At 43.7% G+C, this 19,540-nt stretch overlaps 2 protein-coding genes across 4 annotated transcripts in view; both read left to right on the top strand.

Annotated features, from left to right (window-relative positions):
* LOC310986137 (band 4.1-like protein 1) overlaps positions 1-19,540 on the top strand; it is an 83,328-nt gene that overhangs the window by 53,727 nt on the left and 10,061 nt on the right. For 2 of the 3 annotated variants that reach the window (XM_083971919.1, XM_083971918.1), the window contains exons 5-13: positions 3,292-3,334; positions 3,548-3,623; positions 4,107-4,325; positions 4,737-4,824; positions 4,959-5,111; positions 7,431-7,528; positions 8,183-8,358; positions 8,982-9,211; positions 12,349-12,498. In XM_083971919.1, coding sequence (XP_083828045.1) covers positions 3,292-3,334; positions 3,548-3,623; positions 4,107-4,325; positions 4,737-4,824; positions 4,959-5,111; positions 7,431-7,528; positions 8,183-8,358; positions 8,982-9,211; positions 12,349-12,498 — 1,233 coding nt within the window. Of the gene's footprint in view, positions 1-3,291; positions 3,335-3,547; positions 3,624-4,106; positions 4,326-4,736; positions 4,825-4,958; positions 5,112-7,430; positions 7,529-8,182; positions 8,359-8,981; positions 9,212-12,348; positions 12,499-17,560; positions 17,612-19,540 lie in introns of all 3 variants that reach the window. The other variant, XM_083971917.1, reaches the window with a different exon arrangement.
* LOC310985553 (uncharacterized protein) lies at positions 13,818-16,579 on the top strand (the record flags this gene model as incomplete). The annotated part of the gene is made up of 3 exons (XM_083971168.1): positions 13,818-13,958; positions 14,247-15,668; positions 16,562-16,579. Coding segments are annotated over 3 exons (1,581 nt in total), but the record flags the coding sequence as incomplete, so codon positions are not given.

Genomic DNA, 19,540 nt, shown 5'->3' with positions numbered 1-19,540 from the left:
TTGTCAGGTCACATGTTGTGACTTGATGTGCCTCTGTCAGCCAAGGGTTTGGATTGAGTGTAATCTGGGGCCCATATGGACTGGTTAACTGGTGCATTTTGGAGATAAACAGGCTTGAACTTTAAATATTTTTTCCTCTCTCTATGTGTAGGTGAAGCTACAGCTTAGATCAATATGTCAGGCTCATCAAAGACAGGCTTATCAGAGCGCAGCTTGAGCCTACTGTCTGAGGTCATTGCTGATTGCTAGACCGAACAAGCCTGAGAATTGAAATGTCATTTCAGATGCCCTTTTTCTGTCTCAGTTGGGGAAATGGGGATATATCTTTCCTCTTCAGGAGAACATTTATCCGCTGTGATTTCTCTATGAACCAAGATTGCAAAAGCAACAGTGAACGGCCAGTGATTAAAAGTTCCTCCTGCTTTTCTGCAGAGGAAGGCAAAGCAGCAGAGAGCGCCTTCCTAATTGAGTGCTCTTTTGGCCTTGGCTGATACAAGATAGATTCAGGGGGACGATAAATGCCTGCGGCTCATTAGAGTCTTTAGCAGCCTGATTAAACACTGCTAGGAGTATGTGTGTTTGTGCCTGTATGCGTATGTGTATGTGTGTGTGTGCATGTGAAGGCATAGTTCAGAGTGCCAAAGCTGCTTTCAGTTTACCCAACAGGGCCATGAGATTGCACTGTGCTGTAGCAACTTTTCATACCCCCAATTCCACTCTAACTGATGTGATACCAGCTGCCAAAAATACTGTCAGCTTTAATAAGCGGCTGCTGTGTGGTATTCAGATTAGTGAGCATCACTGTCAGCTCTCTGCACACAACTATGCCTCAACACCTGCTTATATGTTTGTGTACTGTAAGTGTAAGGATCAAAGTAACAACATACATTAACTCCCATTACTATAAGTGAGTAACCTGCTTTGTCTTTTCCCTCGTGTGTTTTAATTAGATGTACAGGTGATTGACAAATAAAAGGAAAATATTAACAATTAAGAGTAAACATTACAAAGTAGATACTTCATGCAGGGAGTAACTGAATTAAGATGTTGGTTTTTTTGTGTTGAGACAGGGCCTTTCTGTTTGTTTCAGTGCAAAAATATTTTCATTACTGTACATGCACGGCTGATTTATAGAGGAGCATGTGGAGACAGATACAGATACTGATATGTCTATCTGAACAAACTTGCTCTTAACAAGACTGAAGCAACCCACCGGCTTCACAGATCTCAACCCAACTGAGGGATATTTTGGAATAGTGTTAGTGTGGTAGGTTCATCATTATCATCATCGTCATCAACATCATAATAACATCAAATGAGACAATATTATTGGTTGTTCCTCCATTCAGTAGAATTCAGAGAACCTATGATGAGAATGTTATGAAGCTGTTTAGGAGGCTGAAGGAGTAACAAAATCTTGCTAAGACATTTTTGGTCCTAATGAAATATCTAAGGAACTCATGCTGCTGACATCAACACACACACACTGACTGCGGTGATCCTCTGATTGTTTTATGAAGCGTCACCAGCCGGTCAAAGTCTCCACATCTTCTCAATGAATGACCTTTCGTTAAAGGGATAGTTCAACATTTTTGGCAAATTGGCCTATTGCCATAATCCCTATAGTCATAGGAGTAGGTTCATTACCATTAAATATTGGTGCATGTTGTTTTGAGATCCGCGGGGCAGAGACGTGAGCTGCTCAGCGAACGCAATGGAGGCGAATGGTACTGGTCCCCTGAACCCTCATCAAACTCATCTAATACACAATCCAACAACTCCAAAACACTCTCGTGGAGAAGTTGTGACCTGCACATTCAACACGCTATATTTTGGGTTTGTTGGATTGTGTTTTTGATGGGTTTGATGAGGGACAGGGGACCAGTACCATTCACCTCCATTGTGTTCGCTGAGCCCTTTTAGCACCACCATAAGATTGACATTTGTGGTTTTGATCATTAGTTTTAAACCAAGTTCAAACCAAACAAAATCTGCAGAACCAAAGACATTCATCTCCTCTGCTGTGATTTGATAGCAAAGGTTAACATGGTTACACACCAAACGAAGACTGTGTCTTGGATGAGCCACCCGATTGGACAGCACGGGTGTGAGCTAAGGTGTGGGCAACATGTAGGCTACCACATTCATTTATTAATTTTAATGATGATATTTGTGTTGATGTTCTCTGCCACTCTTTCATAATGAAAATAAAAATATTTTTAAACTTGATACATTACATCGATTTATTTGCGGCCGGCAACATTGATCGCCTCTCTCTCACAAACACAATCGTCCTGGGAGATTGGACCTCGTCACATCTGATCCAATCACACCTGGAGACAGAAAGTGACAACCGATAAATTAATTTTGGGACCTGGACTGTATCAAATATTTGGATTAATTTGGCAAGGCAAGGTCATTTTATTTGTATGGCCCATTTTTACAAACAGTTTGTCTCAAAGGGCTTTACATAGCATTGTTAAACATCATCTGCCCTTAGACCCTCACATTGACTGAGGAAAAACTCCCAAGACTTACTGTAATAGGCAAAATAATTGGAGAAACCTCAGGGGGAGCAACAGAGGAGGGATCCCTCACCCATGATGGACTAATATTGCAACAAATGTACTTTTTTTCTTTTGGAAAAGAAAATAATCAGTTGCTACTTTACAGTGACAGGCAGAGGTTGTGACGTCTGAGGAACTCAACAAAAAAAAAACTGAGCATTTGTAGTATCATTGGGAACCAGCGGTCAAATTAGAAGATGAATAGGCAGTGGGAGATGGTAATGGATGATTAATGTCCTCTTGTGAAATATGATAGAAATAGGGTAAGAATACGAGAGGGAAATATCTACCCTCTTTGTCGCTGTGTGTGTGTTACTGAGCCTCCAAACAACATGATTTACAGCTGCTCTTACAACAAAATCAGTGTCCAGCGCACAAACGATAAGATGCTCTCAAAAAACATCAGAAAAGTGGAAGTGGGGGGTGGGCCGGGTCCCCCACAGGTGAAGTGGTTAATCGCGCTCTTAGATATTGCGGAGATTAGCTAGGTAAGTGCCTGCTGGTGGTTTTGCAACACAATGAAGAAACAGATGCTTGAATTAAATCTACCCTCAGCACGGTTTGAACGGCTCAGCAGGCGCAGGCTCAGTTTCTTTATTCAACCATATGGAGAGGCTTTCATTAGGAGCACAACACAGCAATTAGAGCAAAATGTGACCCCCCCGCATGTGCATTAGCCATGTTTCAAGTCTGCCCTGTGTGAATACTGCCTTCTGTCTTTCAGAACTGGTTGGACCCCTCCAAGGAGATCAAGAAGCAGATGCGCAGTGAGTGTCTTTTCCAAGTCGCTGAGATGATAAATATTTTAAATTTCAATTAGTTAAGTTGTTATTAGATTTGTTGGCATATGAACTGATGCAAAGTTATGTGTTAACCTGCTGGATACAATTTCATCATTGACTTGCAATTACATAATTATATGATTATAATTATATCTATCCAAAGATAAGCATGATGTTCAACCTTTCATCTCTCCTCAGGCTCTCAGTGGCACTTTGCCTTTGCAGTCAAGTTCTACCCTCCAGATCCATCCCAGCTCACTGAGGATATTACCAGGTACGCACACACACACACACACACACACACACACACACACACACACACACACACACACACACACACACACACACACACACACACACACACACACACACACACACACACACACACACACACACACGCACATACACACAGACAGACACAGTCTTACTGTATCAGCAGATGTAGCTCCTCTGGCTGAGCTGTCAGATGTTCCTCAGGGTTAATCAAACCAGAAATTGCCAACACATGCCACTTTCACAGATGATTTGCCTCTTTCATTTTTAAAGATAAGTGTTTACATGAAAGTATTGTAACAATTTACATGGCATATTTGCCCCGGTGTCAAAGCAACCCAAATCCCTCTCTCCTTTTTGAGGATTAGACCTGGAATGCTACTAAATGCCATGGATTAACTATGCTGAATACTTGTTGGAGCTCGCCTTGGCTCAGGCTTGTTTGACTGCCAACCCCCTCCTCCCCTTTTGTCTCATCTGACAGATACTACCTGTGTCTGCAGCTGAGGGATGACATGCTGTCAGGTCGGCTGCCGTGCTCGTTCGTCACTCACGCCCTCTTGGGCTCCTACTCGGTTCAAGCCGAGCTGGGGGACTACGACCAAGACGACCATGGCTCCGACTACGTCAGCGATTTCCGCTTCGCCCCCAATCAGACCCGCGAGCTGGAGGAGAGGGTGATGGAGCTCCATCGAAACTACAAGTACCGGACATATTGTTGTTTAAATCAGACCTTCATCTGACCACAAATCTCCTTGGGGGGGGATGGGCTGATGAGTTTTTTCGCTGTGTCGATACACCCCCATCATACATATGGATGATAGATGCCGCCACTTTACCGCGCCATCTGTCATTGAGATGTACACAGTGCCAGGGTTGCCAGTGTGGGAATACTTACTCAGTTAGACGGTCTACTCTTCACCACAGTTTGATTTGACATTGCTTTTTGGCATATGACCAAATAGTGCTTGGGGGGAATGGATGCAGGAGTGAATATACAGTATTATAACATTACTAAGATAACTCTGCTCCCACTGTGCAGGATTACGCACTTAATGTTTAAGACGGCTTGTTGATGTTGGTTACTGATAGCACTCTTCTCGTTCTGCCACAGGGGGATGACTCCTGCGGAGGCTGAAATTAACTTCTTGGAGAATGCAAAGAAACTGTCCATGTATGGTGTGGACCTTCATCATGCTAAGGTTGGCTCTTCCTACTGTATAGATAGAGATATAAATTCCACTACAGTAGGCTACAGTAGGTTTTTTTTTAAGGATGCACACAGTGCTGCTAATGGATCCTTTCCGCCTCCGTGCCGTCTCCTTGTTCGCTGCAGGATTCTGAAGGGATTGACATAATGCTGGGTGTCTGTGCCAACGGCCTGCTGATTTACCGCGACAGGCTGAGGATCAACCGCTTTGCCTGGCCAAAGATCCTCAAGATCTCGTACAAGAGGAGCAACTTTTACATCAAGATACGACCTGGAGAGGTAATCAACGTGGTGCATGATAATTGAAGTCCATTTCACACATTCAAATCAATCCACTAGTCATGGTTAGTGCTGCTCATCAACTCAACTCAGCTGTTGTTCAGTGCTGTCTGTTCAAGGAGCTTTGTCCGGTCTGAGGAAATAACCTGGATCATCATTGCGATGGTGATGATAGTGGTGTCACTGAGGTTATCTGAGCTTGAGTTTGTAGAGCACATTTTCACCAGACGAAGCCTGTGGTGCAGATTGTGGTTGTGGAGTTTGAAAGATGTGTGTTATCTGAAAGTCAAGATATCTTTGCTTGCGACTTGACTTTTCTTCTTGAAATACTAAATCTCAAGGGGTAGTTGAAGTTCTCGGTAAATGTTTCTGTTTGGTGTCTTGCCGAGAGTTGGATTCGAAGATTGATCCCACTCTCATGTCTGTACAGTAAACATGGAGCTACAGCGATCAGCCAGTTAGCTTATCTTAGAAGTGTAGAAATAACAAATTGTGGGTTTTCAGCTTCTTGGAGTCTGCGCTGGTTGCCTGGCAACCTCACAGTGACGACTGCAGGGAATTACAATCGAGAACCAAGCCCCGCCCACCTAGATCCGCAGTTCAGAATTTTGTGTCTCTGAGTCTTTTACCTGAAATGTGTTGCACATTTTTATCTGCTCATTTCAAAAACAGTCAGCCAGTCAGAGGCTCAGAGTCTCCTCTCTTGTAATCGGCTCACTGACCTGAAGCCTGACAGAAGGGATGGAAAACTACATTGAGGTTTTTTTCAGAAATGGACACTCAAAATGTAAAATGTATTGTTGCTTATGTATTTAAAGGGACATTGTGTAACTTCTCCTGTTACCTATTCTCGAAAATCGATTATTTCGTTCAAAAGTATGTTTTTCATTAATCAGTAATCACCCCCATCAAGAAACTGAAGTGTTCCGGTAAGCTCTGAATTTGCCGTTCATATCATTCATATATACATCGACCGGGTAAGCTCGTTGCTGGCTGCCATGTCGTGTCGCCATGTTTTTATGTTCAGTGGCAGCGTGACGGTAGGAAACCACGGAAACTCACCGGAGACACTGGAGCTGTCGGCTCAGGTCGAGGTGGCGTCTGTGAAAAGGAGGAATGGAGCGTTACACTGATGCTGCATTCACGTGCAGTCAGGCAGATGACCGTCGGTAACAAACCAGATGTCATTTTAGTCACAGAAGTCGAGAGAAAGCCAGTAAAACGTGGGTAAAGAATACGACATTGCCATGACAACATATTGTCACGTGTATTGTTTTGCCTCGTGCTGACGGACCACTTGTTTACATAGAGGCTTGTTTATGCCATTACGTGCAGCGGCTGTCATATGTCTGCCGTCTGCCCAATTTCACGTGAATGCAGCATGACAAATACGATTGAGTTGCTTGCGATATACAACCGCAAGGCTAGATGGGAGTAATTCCTACACAATGTACCTTTAAATAAGCAACAATACACATGTTCATCAATGAGTTATGTTTGGTAGTAGGCATATTTTGTTACCTGTGGAGCTATTCTTGTTTTTATGCTATGCTGACTATCTCCTGGTTCCAGCTATAAATTTATAGACCTGTTAGTGGTAAAGCATGACCTCATGATTTGAATATAACAAAAGCTAATGTTCTGTCTCAGCTGCAGAAATGGACATGTGGTCAGTTAAACGGAGCAGAAGGCTGTAAATCCTCTGCTTCATACCTCCAGCCTCGCTCCTCTGCACAGTCAGGATATACTGTATATTCTCACCCTCCACATTGTGCTGTGCAGAGCTGCAGCTTATCCTCCCTGCTGAGCCTCGGTGTGACAGGCTGTCTGGGCCAGACCCAGTCAAGTGACAGAGCCGCACAGTGAGCCTGTGATCAGGCCAAATAAAGAGCCCCTTTAACAGAGCTGCTGCAGCTGCAGCCAGAATAGAGGGATAAAGAGTGTAAATATAGAGCCATGAAATAGTTTTCCTCCCAATTGCTCCTAGTGTCTGAATATTGGATGTTATCCCTCCTCAGCCTTGATCTGCTCTTTTTGTCTACTTGGCAAAATCTATGTTGTGATGTTCTGAATGTCTTTGTTTATGTGTTGACATGTATATTGTTGCAGCTGTGTTTCTGCAAGAGCGAAGCAAAGTCTGTTTTATTTGCTTTATTGACCAGGTTCAGTGGTCACATTGATGTGAGATGTATTGAATTTAATGCAATTTATATGAATGTATTCGGTTGCCCTAAATGTTAGTCCACTGTGAGAAGTACCCAGTGCACTCACCTTCTTTTCACACCTCTCTCTTCATCTCTTTGTTCTCTCTCCTTCTAGTACGAGCAGTTTGAAAGTACAATCGGTTTCAAGCTTCCAAACCACAGAGCTGCCAAGAGGCTGTGGAAGGTCTGCATCGAACATCACACCTTCTTCCGGTAAGAATCGATCTGCTCTCATGCCTGGAAGGTTTTCCCTTCAATGCCTATCGAGTTAAACAAAACACTTCCCTGTGCACACCTTCATCAGGTGTAACCACACTCAGTTAATTGTACAGTCCTTTGTTAAACATGCATTTGTCTGACGCACCGGATGTAGACTGGGTGTATAATTATTCCGTCGGCTGCATTTCTCACATGGCGTTCTCCTCTCCCTCCACTGTCTGCCTGCTAGTCTTTTCACAAGCCGCCTCACTGCTGGAAACAACAACAACCTCTGTTGACACATGTCTTTTACTGCTCTGTTCTGTGGCATTTTGTTTTGTTTGTATCAAGTTTATTAATACTACTCACCCAAGCAGCAATACAGATAGTTAAAAAAACGTTTTTAAAATATAATTAAGGTTTAAATTTATGTAAAATTGTAGACATCACTTTTAACTGATGAACATATTCTTATGGCAATGAAATCAAATATGGTTTCAATGTGATGGCCTATTTTGGGAGCAAATACCAATCAGGCCTAGAAGACGCATCCTCAGGGTAGCTTGATTGCATCATGATGGAAATTGGTTCCAATCTGAGAGTTCGCCCCGCTGTTTTTGCCTTTCTGCTTTTTGTTACATGCTCACACTGCCACTCCTGTCTCCACAGGCTGGTATCTCCAGAGCCTCCACCCAAGGGCTTCTTGGTGATGGGTTCAAAGTTTCGATACAGCGGAAGAACGCAGGCTCAAACCAGACAGGCCAGTGCACTTATAGACAGGCCGGCTCCACACTTTGAGCGCTCCACCAGCAAGAGGTACCTGCTGTCCAGGAGCTTGGATGGAGGTGAGAGCGAGTGTTGCCCTGACAGATCTGCACTGGAGGGCCCAGAGTAAATTTATGAGACGTGGAGGACATTTAATAAAATAGTTAGACATTTTGAGAAACAGAGAATTAGTTGCAGTCAGGAAATGTTTCTCTTGGGTTAGCTTGGCAAAAGGACTGGAAGCAGGGGATATCAGCTGGTTTGGTTTGGCTGAAGGTAAATCATCCATTCACCAATAACTCAAAAGCTGACTAATTCACATGTCTAGTCATTTGTTTAATGAAGGAAAAAAGGATTAAGCATTTTAGCGCTCATGGTTACCTCGCTCTGAAGTCTACAGGTTTTTTGAATGGTTATTTGAATAGATCGCCAATATAGGGTAGTTTACAAAACCTTAGCTGACTATTTATTGGTGCAGAAGTCATAGCTCCTGACAAAGAAAGAGTCCAGCACATGCATTTCTACATTTATGTTTTTATCTTTTGACAGAAGCAGTTTCCCACTACTTCTGCTATCTATGATTAAGCTAAGCTAACCAACATATAAGAAAAACAATAATTTTATATCCTAAAATGTCAAACTATAACTCTATGAAAGCCCACGTCAGATAAACTCATTGTAACTCAACTCTTGTTACCTGCAGAGTTCTCACGGCCCGTCTCAGCCATGTGCGAGAACCACGATGGCATGTCCCACCGCAGCATGAGTGTACAGCGTCGCCTCCACAGCCCCTCTGTGGACGAGCAGGACACTGAGCTGGAGCCCAGTATGGAACAGGACGAGGAGGACAAGGACCAGGAGCGGGATCAGGAGTTGGAGCAGGACCAGGACGAGGACGGCAACGTCACCCCAAGCAAGAAGAAAGAGATCATGGTACTGAAGTTTTCCTCATGAAAAACAGTCTTTTGATGACCTTCCATTGAGCTAAAATTTGTTAAAATGACAGAAAGTTGAAATATACAGAAGCTTAGTCAACTTGAACATGACTCTGACCTTGGTACAGGTAAATCCTGGACTTGCAGGGGAGCTAATGTAAATAGGTGCAGTGCAAGCTTCTCAGGACAATTGAAGCTTATCCAACAGGGGCATAACGCTGTGGTGGCTTTGGTGGATTTAGCATTTACTAACTCTTCTCCTTTCACTCCTTTTCGCTCAGGCTTACATGCTTACACTGCACTGCTCATAAATCCAGCTAACAGCTTTACAATTTTTAACCCTTTGTCATTATGCTGAGAGATGCAAACTCCAGCTGAGCCCTCGGTTGCTAACATGCTTTTCATTATTTTTTTGTTGTTGTTTTGTTTTTTTGTTTTACTCTTGCTGGCGATAAGGAGGAGGCTGGGTCACCAGTTGACAATAAACAGGAGGTATTTGGTGTCTGGTGATTTGGTCTCTGTCTCTCTGTATACCTGTCTTTGTCTCTTCGTCTTTTGTTCTTTGTTTGTCTCTCACTCTCTCTGTTTGTCTACTGGGTTTGTGTCTTTTACTGTGGCTGTCAACTCAGGCATCATTAAAAAAAAGTTGTGCTGCATTGCACCACTGGACTTATTTTCCATTATATGATAGAGAGGGAAATCCTATTAAAGCCCTAGAAATACGGACACCTCAACGTTTATTTTGGAAGCATATTTGCATGTCATATCATTATCCAAACTGTCTACTGGGATGTGTTTTCAAATTGTCTCTGCATGGTATCAAATCTAGCCTTGCTGTCTGTCTGCCTGCCTCCCTTACTGACGTACCTTCTACCATCCTGTCTCTGCATCTGACCTTGTTCCCGCACTCTCTGAAACTCCGACCCCCTCTCATGCTCGCCCCTTCTCCTGCCCCAACTCAGCTCTCTCAGTTGGACCAGGAGGCCACTCCTCGGCACAAACAGGAGGTACAGGTTCCTGTCTTCGGCTCTTGGGAGTTTTGTGGTGGTGTGCCTTCTCTTCCTCTGCACCTGTAGCCCTCAGAGGTTTTTACAGACTGAGATTTGCCGGCCTTGGATCAAGGAATGAGTTTATACTCCTTTTGAAATGTCACAGGAATTCGAAACATCTGGCAGCTATGAGCACAAAAATACTTTAAAGTTTGGCTTTGAAAGTCTCAAGTGAAATGCCTCTCTGTTGTAGATAAGAACCCATGCCCTTCTTTAAGTGCCTATAAAGCATCGTTACATGTTCTTCGCTGTTCTGAAATATTCTGCTCTGTCCAGTTATGGAAGGAGAACCAATTACAAGTAAAAGTACCAGTAAAATGTGCTCAAAGTATCAAAGTTAACTGTGACAGAAACATTATGCTCAGTGTGAATCTGAATCTGTCTGCCTCTGGTTAACATTCAGCCAGCTTCCATGTACCACTTGATGTTGAAAAATATAACTGAGAAGCAATATTCAACATAACCTGAGGGTTTGTGACCAAACCACAGAAATGAAGAATGTGAGAGTTCAGACTTTATTATAATGTGGATGTTCTACCCAGACATTTTTATTTTATCTTTTGTGTGGGTGTAAATGAATCAAGATAGGCTTGTAAAATGAAATTATCCTAATAGACCATAGAAAAACTACTGCAAATGTCAAGAACAGTGAAGCTAAAACATGTGTTGCTTATTATTTTATATAGCTAAAATCACAGATAAGGTAAAAAGCATTATCAGTGCATTAAAATGGATTAGGTCAACCACTTTGTCGCTGCCTCAATTTAAGACCCTGAAAACCCATTTTCTCCATTAACTACACACTAAAAAACAGATGACTGACGTACGACAGATTACTTCACATGACATTTTGTTACTTTCATTCCAGCTCTTCTTGCTGATTTGTGAACAGAAAATGTCACGTAATCCTGTGAACCAATAGGATAAGGGTTTAGCAACATTTGATATGAAATTAACTATTAAACTTTTGGAAAAAATACTAATAATAATAATAATATATTAAGATTTATTTTTATTTTTTTTAAGTATATTTTTGGGCGCTTTTTCACCTTTAATGGACAGGAGAGTTGAGAGAGAGACAAGAAATGGGAGACAGAGAGGGGGGGAATGACACGCAGGATAGGGCCGCTTGACACGGGATTCGAACCGGGGCCTGCAGTGAGCTCAACACATTGGGCAGGTGCCCTACCAAATATTATTATTATTAAGAATAATGCAGAATTGAAATCACATTTCAAAAGCCAAAAGAAGAAACTGTAGCTGACAGATGAATGTAGTTGAATAAAAAGTGCAGCATTTCCCTTTGACACATGTGGTGTAGCAATAAAGAACAGTGGAAAATTACAAGTACCTCAAAACTGAACTTAAGGACAGTACTTGAGTGGATGTTTTTAATCACTTTCCACCAGAGACCGTCCAGAAACAAATTACATGCAAATTGACAACTAACTCAATTGTATGCTGTTGTTCTTTAGCATTATAAGTTTAAACTAGTGCTGCACAGAGCGTAGTTATATCTGCGAGTGAGTCATGATAATTAACATGCGAGTGGGTGAAGTGATATATAATGTATGAGGAAATAATTAATTACATTCTCTACATATTTTAAGCTTCATTTTTCATCAGCCACAAATTTGACTCTGTGTTTGGACTGCAGCGCTCATGTAGATTTATTATTTATTTTGGGCGGTGGCCAAATGTTATTATGAGCTTTTAAATGGTTTGTGTTCAGGAAGTGGCAGTGATATTCAAAATTTAAATGTCATCCTGTGTACAGACTGTTGTGGAAACGCCTTTTTATAGTACTTTTACTGTTTCTGCTACTTCAGTGAAGCATGTCGCTACATCATCACCTGTAAAATCCCACTGAGAAGCGCTGGTAATGTGTGGTCAGGTCTCAGGTGGGGGATTTATACAATCACTAGTGCAAGCAGTTCAGATCCATCCTCTCCTGTGTGTAGGCCTGTGTGCTGTATTATCTCCCATCTTGTTCAGTTATGACAGCGTGTGACGTGTTGATGAAACAGATTGTCGATGTCCTGCTGATGCACGCACTTTTTCTCCTCACGTTTCCCCCCTCCTCCAGTTTCTGGATAAGTCTCAGGACGTCTTGCTGAAGCATCAGGCGAGCATCAATGAGCTGAAGAGAGCCCTGAGGGAGCCCAACAGCAAGCTGATGAACCGCGAGAAGCGTCTGTCTGCAACCTCCCCGACTGGCACGCCGGAGAAGAAGGCTGTGAGTGGGGGCCGAGTGTGGCTGAGTGTGGAGCACTGGGGAGTCGCATGGGGGGAGGGTGGGTGGGTGGGGTGACGGTCTGTAGATTTAAAGGTCTGCTGTGATCAATATCTCAAATCCAGAAATCTCTGATGCTTGACATTCCATTAAAGGACATTGATATTTCAGGCTGTTTTCGCCCCCTTAACTGGAGGTGAAGCAGGGCACATATCTCCAACGCTGAGACACTTCTTTGACAAGTTCTGCCGTCAGTGCTGTGCATATTTCATATTTCATGTCTAAAGACATACTGCACTGCCACAACTGTAAAAACAGAGCAAACAAACATGATTAGTCAAGCAAGTTATGTTTATGATTTTATTTTTCCAATAAGCAGGTGTTTCCTGTGCAAAGATACAGTATCACCACTCCCAGGAAGCAACATAAGAACCTGCAGTTTATTTTGAGGCGTTTTTGTGTGTAATGAAGTGCACATCTGCCTGTCTCTGGTGCACAAGATTAATTCTGACATTATCTCAGAGTAGTACTCCAAGATGATTGACAGGGAGCACAGAAGGAAGCATCTTGATGCGATTAGTTTCAAGATGTTTTTTTGAGATTTACTCGATGTGAGGCACTCAAGAAATAATTATCAGTTATCTCTTTTTTTTTCTTCCTTGATTGCCTCACAGTGACACGGTTGTCTTTATGCTAGATCACGAAGCCTCTCGAGCTTTGATCGCATTTTTTTTTCTTTCTTTCGGGGTAATGAGGCCACTGAAAATACTGAGTAGAGATTGTGGTCCTCAGATAGGACAGTTCACGTCTTTGCCTGCACCCGACTCATCTTCAGACGATCTCTCATCTGCTGTCTGGGATGATCAGATGATGCCCACAGAATGTCAAGCGCCGTCTGCAGCAGAAAATGCAGTCTCTCCTGTGTCTCATTCCAGGCAGGAGAGATTGAGGGGACGGTGCGGGTGGGCTGGGGTGAGGCGGGGGCATTATTCAGTTTGACTGACAGCAGACGACGGCGGGGAAAGTCTTGGTTCTCCTCGCTGTTTCCGAGAGATTCAGACGAATCCAGCTCTTTGATGTAGTAACAGAAAAAGAATATTTGCATTGCAAATGCCTGCTGATTTGGCTTCTGTGGGTTCGGTGGTTGTCAGGTACACGGGATTCCATGTTTTTAGGTTGAAGTTCATTAAAAAAGTTTTCTACTCCACAGAATAACTCTGCTAAGTCCTGTCGGCACCAATATCTTCTTCCTTTCCCATTTTCTTCCTGTGCATTAAGCCGTGCGTCTTACTAATTCATTCCCTCATTTCCAGTCTCTCTAACAGTTGTTTCTTTCCTTCTCTTTTAAACTCTCTCCTCTGCCTTGTGTCGCCCAGTTGGTGGGCCGAGCGGTGGGAAAGGACCCTGTTAACAGCCTGTCTGTTGAGGGTTTCGTCCAGAAGACTGTGGTGACTTCACCCGAGGTTGCACATCTCTCACTACTCCTCTTTCATGTTATAGTTTGGTATTTGTAGCAATTGTGGTTTGGTGAAATTCACTGCCTACTTGTATATCTATAAGAAAAATACAGTACAACCACATTTAGCACAGTTACTTCCTATAATAGATGCATGTGAACCAAAACACCTCTGTCTGTGTACCAGTTTTAAAATGTATTCCCTTTCTGAGATTCAAATGATTGCCTAGATTTCATTATCTGCAGCAGCTATGCTTGGCATATCTAACTGTGTTTAATCTATACCAACATGTAGGGCTCTGAGGAATGGGTATTGATTGAAAAACAAGAAACTTATCAACAAGACCAGGACTGGAAGGCAGAAGAAGAGAACAAATGTCTCACATCTGACTCCTCGTGGGAGAAAAAGGAGCTGGAAAAAGAGATAGATATTACCAAGATGATACATAAAGAGGTAACAGGGTATGACAGAAAAGAAATGAAAAGCCATATTGATGAATTTCCATCAACAAAACAGTCCAATGCGGCAGATGTGTGCCCCGAATCTCGGCCGCCCGACAAAAGTTCTGTTGTGGTTCAATTATCTGAGAACACAGATTTGTTTCAAGACAAATCTCAAAGTAAACCATCTCACGCCTCAGAGCCAGAGGCAAACAGTGATGTGGCCCCAGGCTCACGCCAAACAAAGGAGCGGCCGGCTTCAAAACAGAGGAAAAAGAGGAGACCACAGAGCTTAAACCTGGGAATGCCGGCAGAGCTCATCTACAGGAAAGCAGGCAGCGATTCTACGGAAGAAGAAGACGACGAGGGCTCAGACTCGGACACTAGTCCTGAGAAAATATTTGATACAGGAAATCATTGTGAACCATCCCCGGTGGTGGCGAAGAAAGATGATCAGGGATCAGAAAAGGATCAGTCTGTCAGGGTCTGTAAAGACAGCAAACAGGAGGAAGTCTCAACAGGTGAAAACAGGGAGGTCCTTACTCAAGGCGCAGAGCAGGGAGAGAAAAAAGTGAGTCAGGTCGGAACGACAGATATTGATTTAAGCTCAGTGAACGGACCTGGAAAGATAGAGCATGATAGTTCATTAGCAGGTGTTAAAGGAGAGTGTGTGATGAAGGTGCGAGGGAAGGGACTTATCGACAACAAAGAGCTAGCAGAGGTGAAACTGCGACAGGTCAGGACACACGAGAGGAAGATCAGCAGCTCCGGGCAGGAGGATATTGAGAGTCTGATGGGTGAACGAGGTCAGAGGACGTCTCTCCACCGACTGTCAGGCGGCGCCTACCAGTCAGAGATCACCAGGATTGTTCCTCTCAAGCCAGAGCGATCAAAGAGCGTAGCCTGTAAGGACGAAAGGGACAGGACGGGCCAGGAGGAGCCCGCCCGCGTCCTCAGGAGAGAATACCGCTGGTCAGTGGGCTCTCCGGAGGGATCCTCAGACCTCAACTGGACCGACGTCCCGGCCTTCCACTCGGCATTTCCGGCAGATACGGAGGGAAGCGCCAAAACAGATCAGCCCGACGACAGCTATCAGCCCAGCAGAGGACCGACGGAGAGTCAGTCGTTCGGCTCAAAGATTTCAGCGCTTCCCAAAATGGCTCCCCCGGCCCCGCCAGTGAAGACGCAGAAGGCCAGGGAGTCCGGACTGATACTGCGGAACAGCCGGAATGCTGGCAGGGAGGCGAGCCTGGACGCAGCCAAGAAGAGACACTCGGTAACTCTGCTTGGCATCTGCTATTCAGTCATTGGAAGTAAAGCATCGCATGAGCTTCAGACAGACTCGCACGCCATTTTTCTTTTTTTCTATACCTTTACAGTGACTTGAAACACTCCATCCATCTTACCTGTTCGTGCCTGTGTGAAGAGCAGGCGGAGCGGTACTTCAGCTCCGTCTTGTGGCAATAAAATAAAAAAAAAGAAAAGAAAAAAAAAATCAATGAAAAAAAAAAAAGAGTTTGGACATCTCCTCATGTGGCAACTCAATAATTTCCTCTCCCCTCACATTGTCCTCAACATGCACCACACTTGTCTGGCAAATCTGTACAGCTCACCACTGGCTGTGAGAGATAAAAAAAAACAAAAAAACAAAATCAATGTCACATGTTTTGTTTGTTGTTGGTTGGTCTTTGCCTTTTCTGACATGCAAGCCACAGATTTCCTTCCAGCTCATGTTGTCCTCTGTCAGTGTGGCAAAGAAAAGAAAGGCTCGCACATAATCATCGCTCTGATGATTTTTTGCACGTCTCCATGCCATTTTCAGACTGGAAACACAAAACAAAACAATTTATTGCCTATTAATGTGACAAATTGAATCACTCATTTGAGGAGGAGAGGGTGAAATGTACTGTCATCCATTACTTTGTTACACGCAGCTATTACCTCCCCCAAAATTAGAGATAAATGGACTATAGAATTGGTTTGCACACAAAAAGCTAACATCACACTGGTGAACTCACATGCACAGTATTCACAAAATGTTGCTTGATCCCTCAGATTTGTTGATAATAAATCACAAATCAGACACATTTATTCTCTCCCGACCCCACCCGCATAGAAAGTTAAACGGTGTTACAAAACACACCGGTTCTTCCAACTGTGAAACCTCAGCTGGCGGGCGAGCAGTGAGACACCACAGCTCAGTGCCTGACACAGTCAGATTTGCTGCTTTCATTTCACTGTTGGTATCATTAGGAGGCTTGCACGCGTTCTGGCACTGGAATGAAAGGAATCTGAAGTGAATAGACATGACAGCTTTCATCATTTCCCACCTTTTCATCTGAGTCGAGCTCTTGCATATATTGGATTAAACAGGCATGAGGAGGGGTGTCGCGTAGCTCTCAGTTGTTGCGAACGCACCTCACCGGTGGAGTGACAATCATATCAGGATCTGATTGAGCTCAGGGGGGATTGTGGGAAAATATTAGGTGCTCCTCTCTGAACATGTGGACCCGCTCGCACACAGTCATTTTGACGGGCTTTGAAATGCACCCGTGCACCTTTCATTGGACATCCGACAATATTATTTGAATACCCTCCTGTTGAAATTCAAGGTGCGTAGTGTTGCAACTCAGAGAGTGGCTGCTGCTATGCTGAAAAACCTGCTCATCATACAAACTGCATGATTCTCTTTGTCCTGCCTCTCTAACTATACTCTAACAAATAAACCAGGCTATATATGTTGTTTCTGTTGCAGTAAACTCACCTCTATTCTGTCCTTTAGACTGTACTGCTGTATGCTACTGTACGTATGTTACTACCATAGAGTAGTGCTTGAAATTCTAGCCTGAATCTATGTGGACCTGACTGGGGCTCAACAAGCCCAGTGGGCTTAGATTGGGTCTGGATGAATCTCTCACCTAAACATTCAAATATAACCACATTAAAAATACTCATTTATGAGCTACTTTTGCTACTTTGAGCTAATTTGGGCCATATCCTGATCTTGACTCTCACTGAGCAGCACATCAGTTGTGGGCTGGACTCATATTTCCAGGCCCCAGTCAAGTTCTGCTGTTAGGACCTCTTTCTGTTAGTCCACTATCCACTTCAGCTTGTTCTAACCTTCAGATGCTCTTTCTGCTCTTTCCTCTGCTTCCCTCCCTGCAGGAGCCCGTCTCTACTCCTGCCATATATGAGGAGCCGTTTGCTGATTTCAAGGTTATTCCTTTGAATTTAAATCCACCTTCAATCACTCCACCCATCATCTCTTTATCCCGCTCTCTGCACCCGTCACAGGAAAAATCCACATGCCACCTTACTGACTGCACCGTTTTCTTCTGATAAAACTATGATTCCCGCCTTGCAGTGTTAATCCAGAATCATATGAAATACTGGCCAAAATGTGTGTAATTTTGCCTTAATGCTAAGCGAGGTCTCAAATTTCTTGTGAGGTCATCACTCCCTTGACCTTTGACACCCTAAATCTTACTGTATCTGTTCATCCTTGAGTCCTAATGTTTGTGCCAAATTTGAACTTCTGTTCTCATAATATCCTGTCCATGAGTATGGGGTGGACAACCTGAAAACAATATGTCATTCACATGGAGGCATAGAAAAATAGCTCCAAAGCTATACAGGATGAAGTAGTGTGGGACTTTTTACTGGCTACTCAGCTGCCCTCATCCATCACCATGATGAGTTTGAATTGAATGTGTGGGTTTAAAGCAGAATCGCTTTTGCTTGGCTGTTGCTGGCATGATGCAGTTTTTACTGTGATGTGATTAGCAAGTGTACTTGTAATTGATATAAGTGGCGTGACTGTAGACCAGGAGCTTCATTGTAATTCAACAACATTTCAGGTTTATGACCCTTTGAAAGTGAATTGCATTCGTCAGGTGAGCCAAACTTTGAAGTCTTATAGAGCCACGCAGGCTACAAAGGCAGAAGTGACTACAAAGCAGCTCAAGCTGAGCTGAGTTTTATTTGAAGTGTTGATATCTATATTGTGTTTAAAGCACCAAAAGCACCTCGTTTTACACCTCCTCCCTCAGGCTTCTCTCTGAAGCTAACAACATGTCTATGAGCCAATCAGAAGAGAGGAGACTCTGAGCCTCCCCTTTCATTTGTTGACCACTTTTGGATGATTGAATAAAAATATACAGTAGCAGATTTCCGGTAAACACCAAATCTAGTGTTGGGGGCATCGCTGATGGCACAACAAATGCTTTGTTGTGACATTACAAAGTTACGAAAGTCCTTGTTTTACGTTTCTGAATACAATGGCTTTGATTTTGGAGTTCCAGCAAACACGCTGCCGAAGACACTTCATCCCATTCCATATCATCTTCATCCTCCACCCATCCATCCACAGTTACATTAGATTTGTGACCCTTTCTCCTGTACCTGCTCCAGAAGGAGCTCGGGGACAGGAGGCCCCAGCCCAGCATAGCGTCCGAGGAGGAGCAGGAGCGGGACACCGTGGCCTGCATGAGGGAATCCCACCTGGGCATTGAGCGCAAGTGCTCCAGCATGACAGTTAGCTCCACGTCCAGCCTGGAGGCCGAGGTCGACTTCACCATCATCACAGACCTCCACTCTGGCGTGGAGGAATTCTCTAAAGGCATGTCGGAGCTGGGGGAGAGGGAGCGACAGCCCGAGGTGGGCCGGGAAGACTTTGAGGAGACCTCCAGGTTCTACTCTGCCCGTCTGATGGGCTCCCGGGACAAGTCCCCCATAGAGGAGAAACTTCCTGAGGAGGGGACCCATCATGAGGTAGACAGCTGAATGTGTTCATCCTTCGTCATCATCACCACCCACCGGAGTCAACCTGCTTGGTTGGACTTGGTTGCTATTTGTTTTCTTTATGTTTTTTTTATTTTTATTTTTTTTACCATTTGTCATTGTTTGAATTCAGTTGCATTTTGTGTTCAATGGTTAATTAAAACGTTTGCATGTTTTATCCTGGGAACACACAGACTGTTGTGTGAGCATGGTAGCTGACAGAAGCAGATATGTGTGCTCTATAAAAATGGGCTATACAAATAAAATGGCCATGCCTTGCCTCTGTCTACAAAGAGTTTGTAGTTTACTGTAATGTTTTCATCTTTGTGTCATATTCAGATTCGGCCTAGATGTAGACAGCTACAA

Source organism: Trachurus trachurus (assembly GCF_905171665.1).
Source record: "Trachurus trachurus genome assembly, chromosome: 5".
NCBI lineage: Eukaryota > Metazoa > Chordata > Actinopteri > Carangiformes > Carangidae > Trachurus > Trachurus trachurus.
This window is presented reverse-complemented; position numbering and strand designations above follow the sequence as displayed.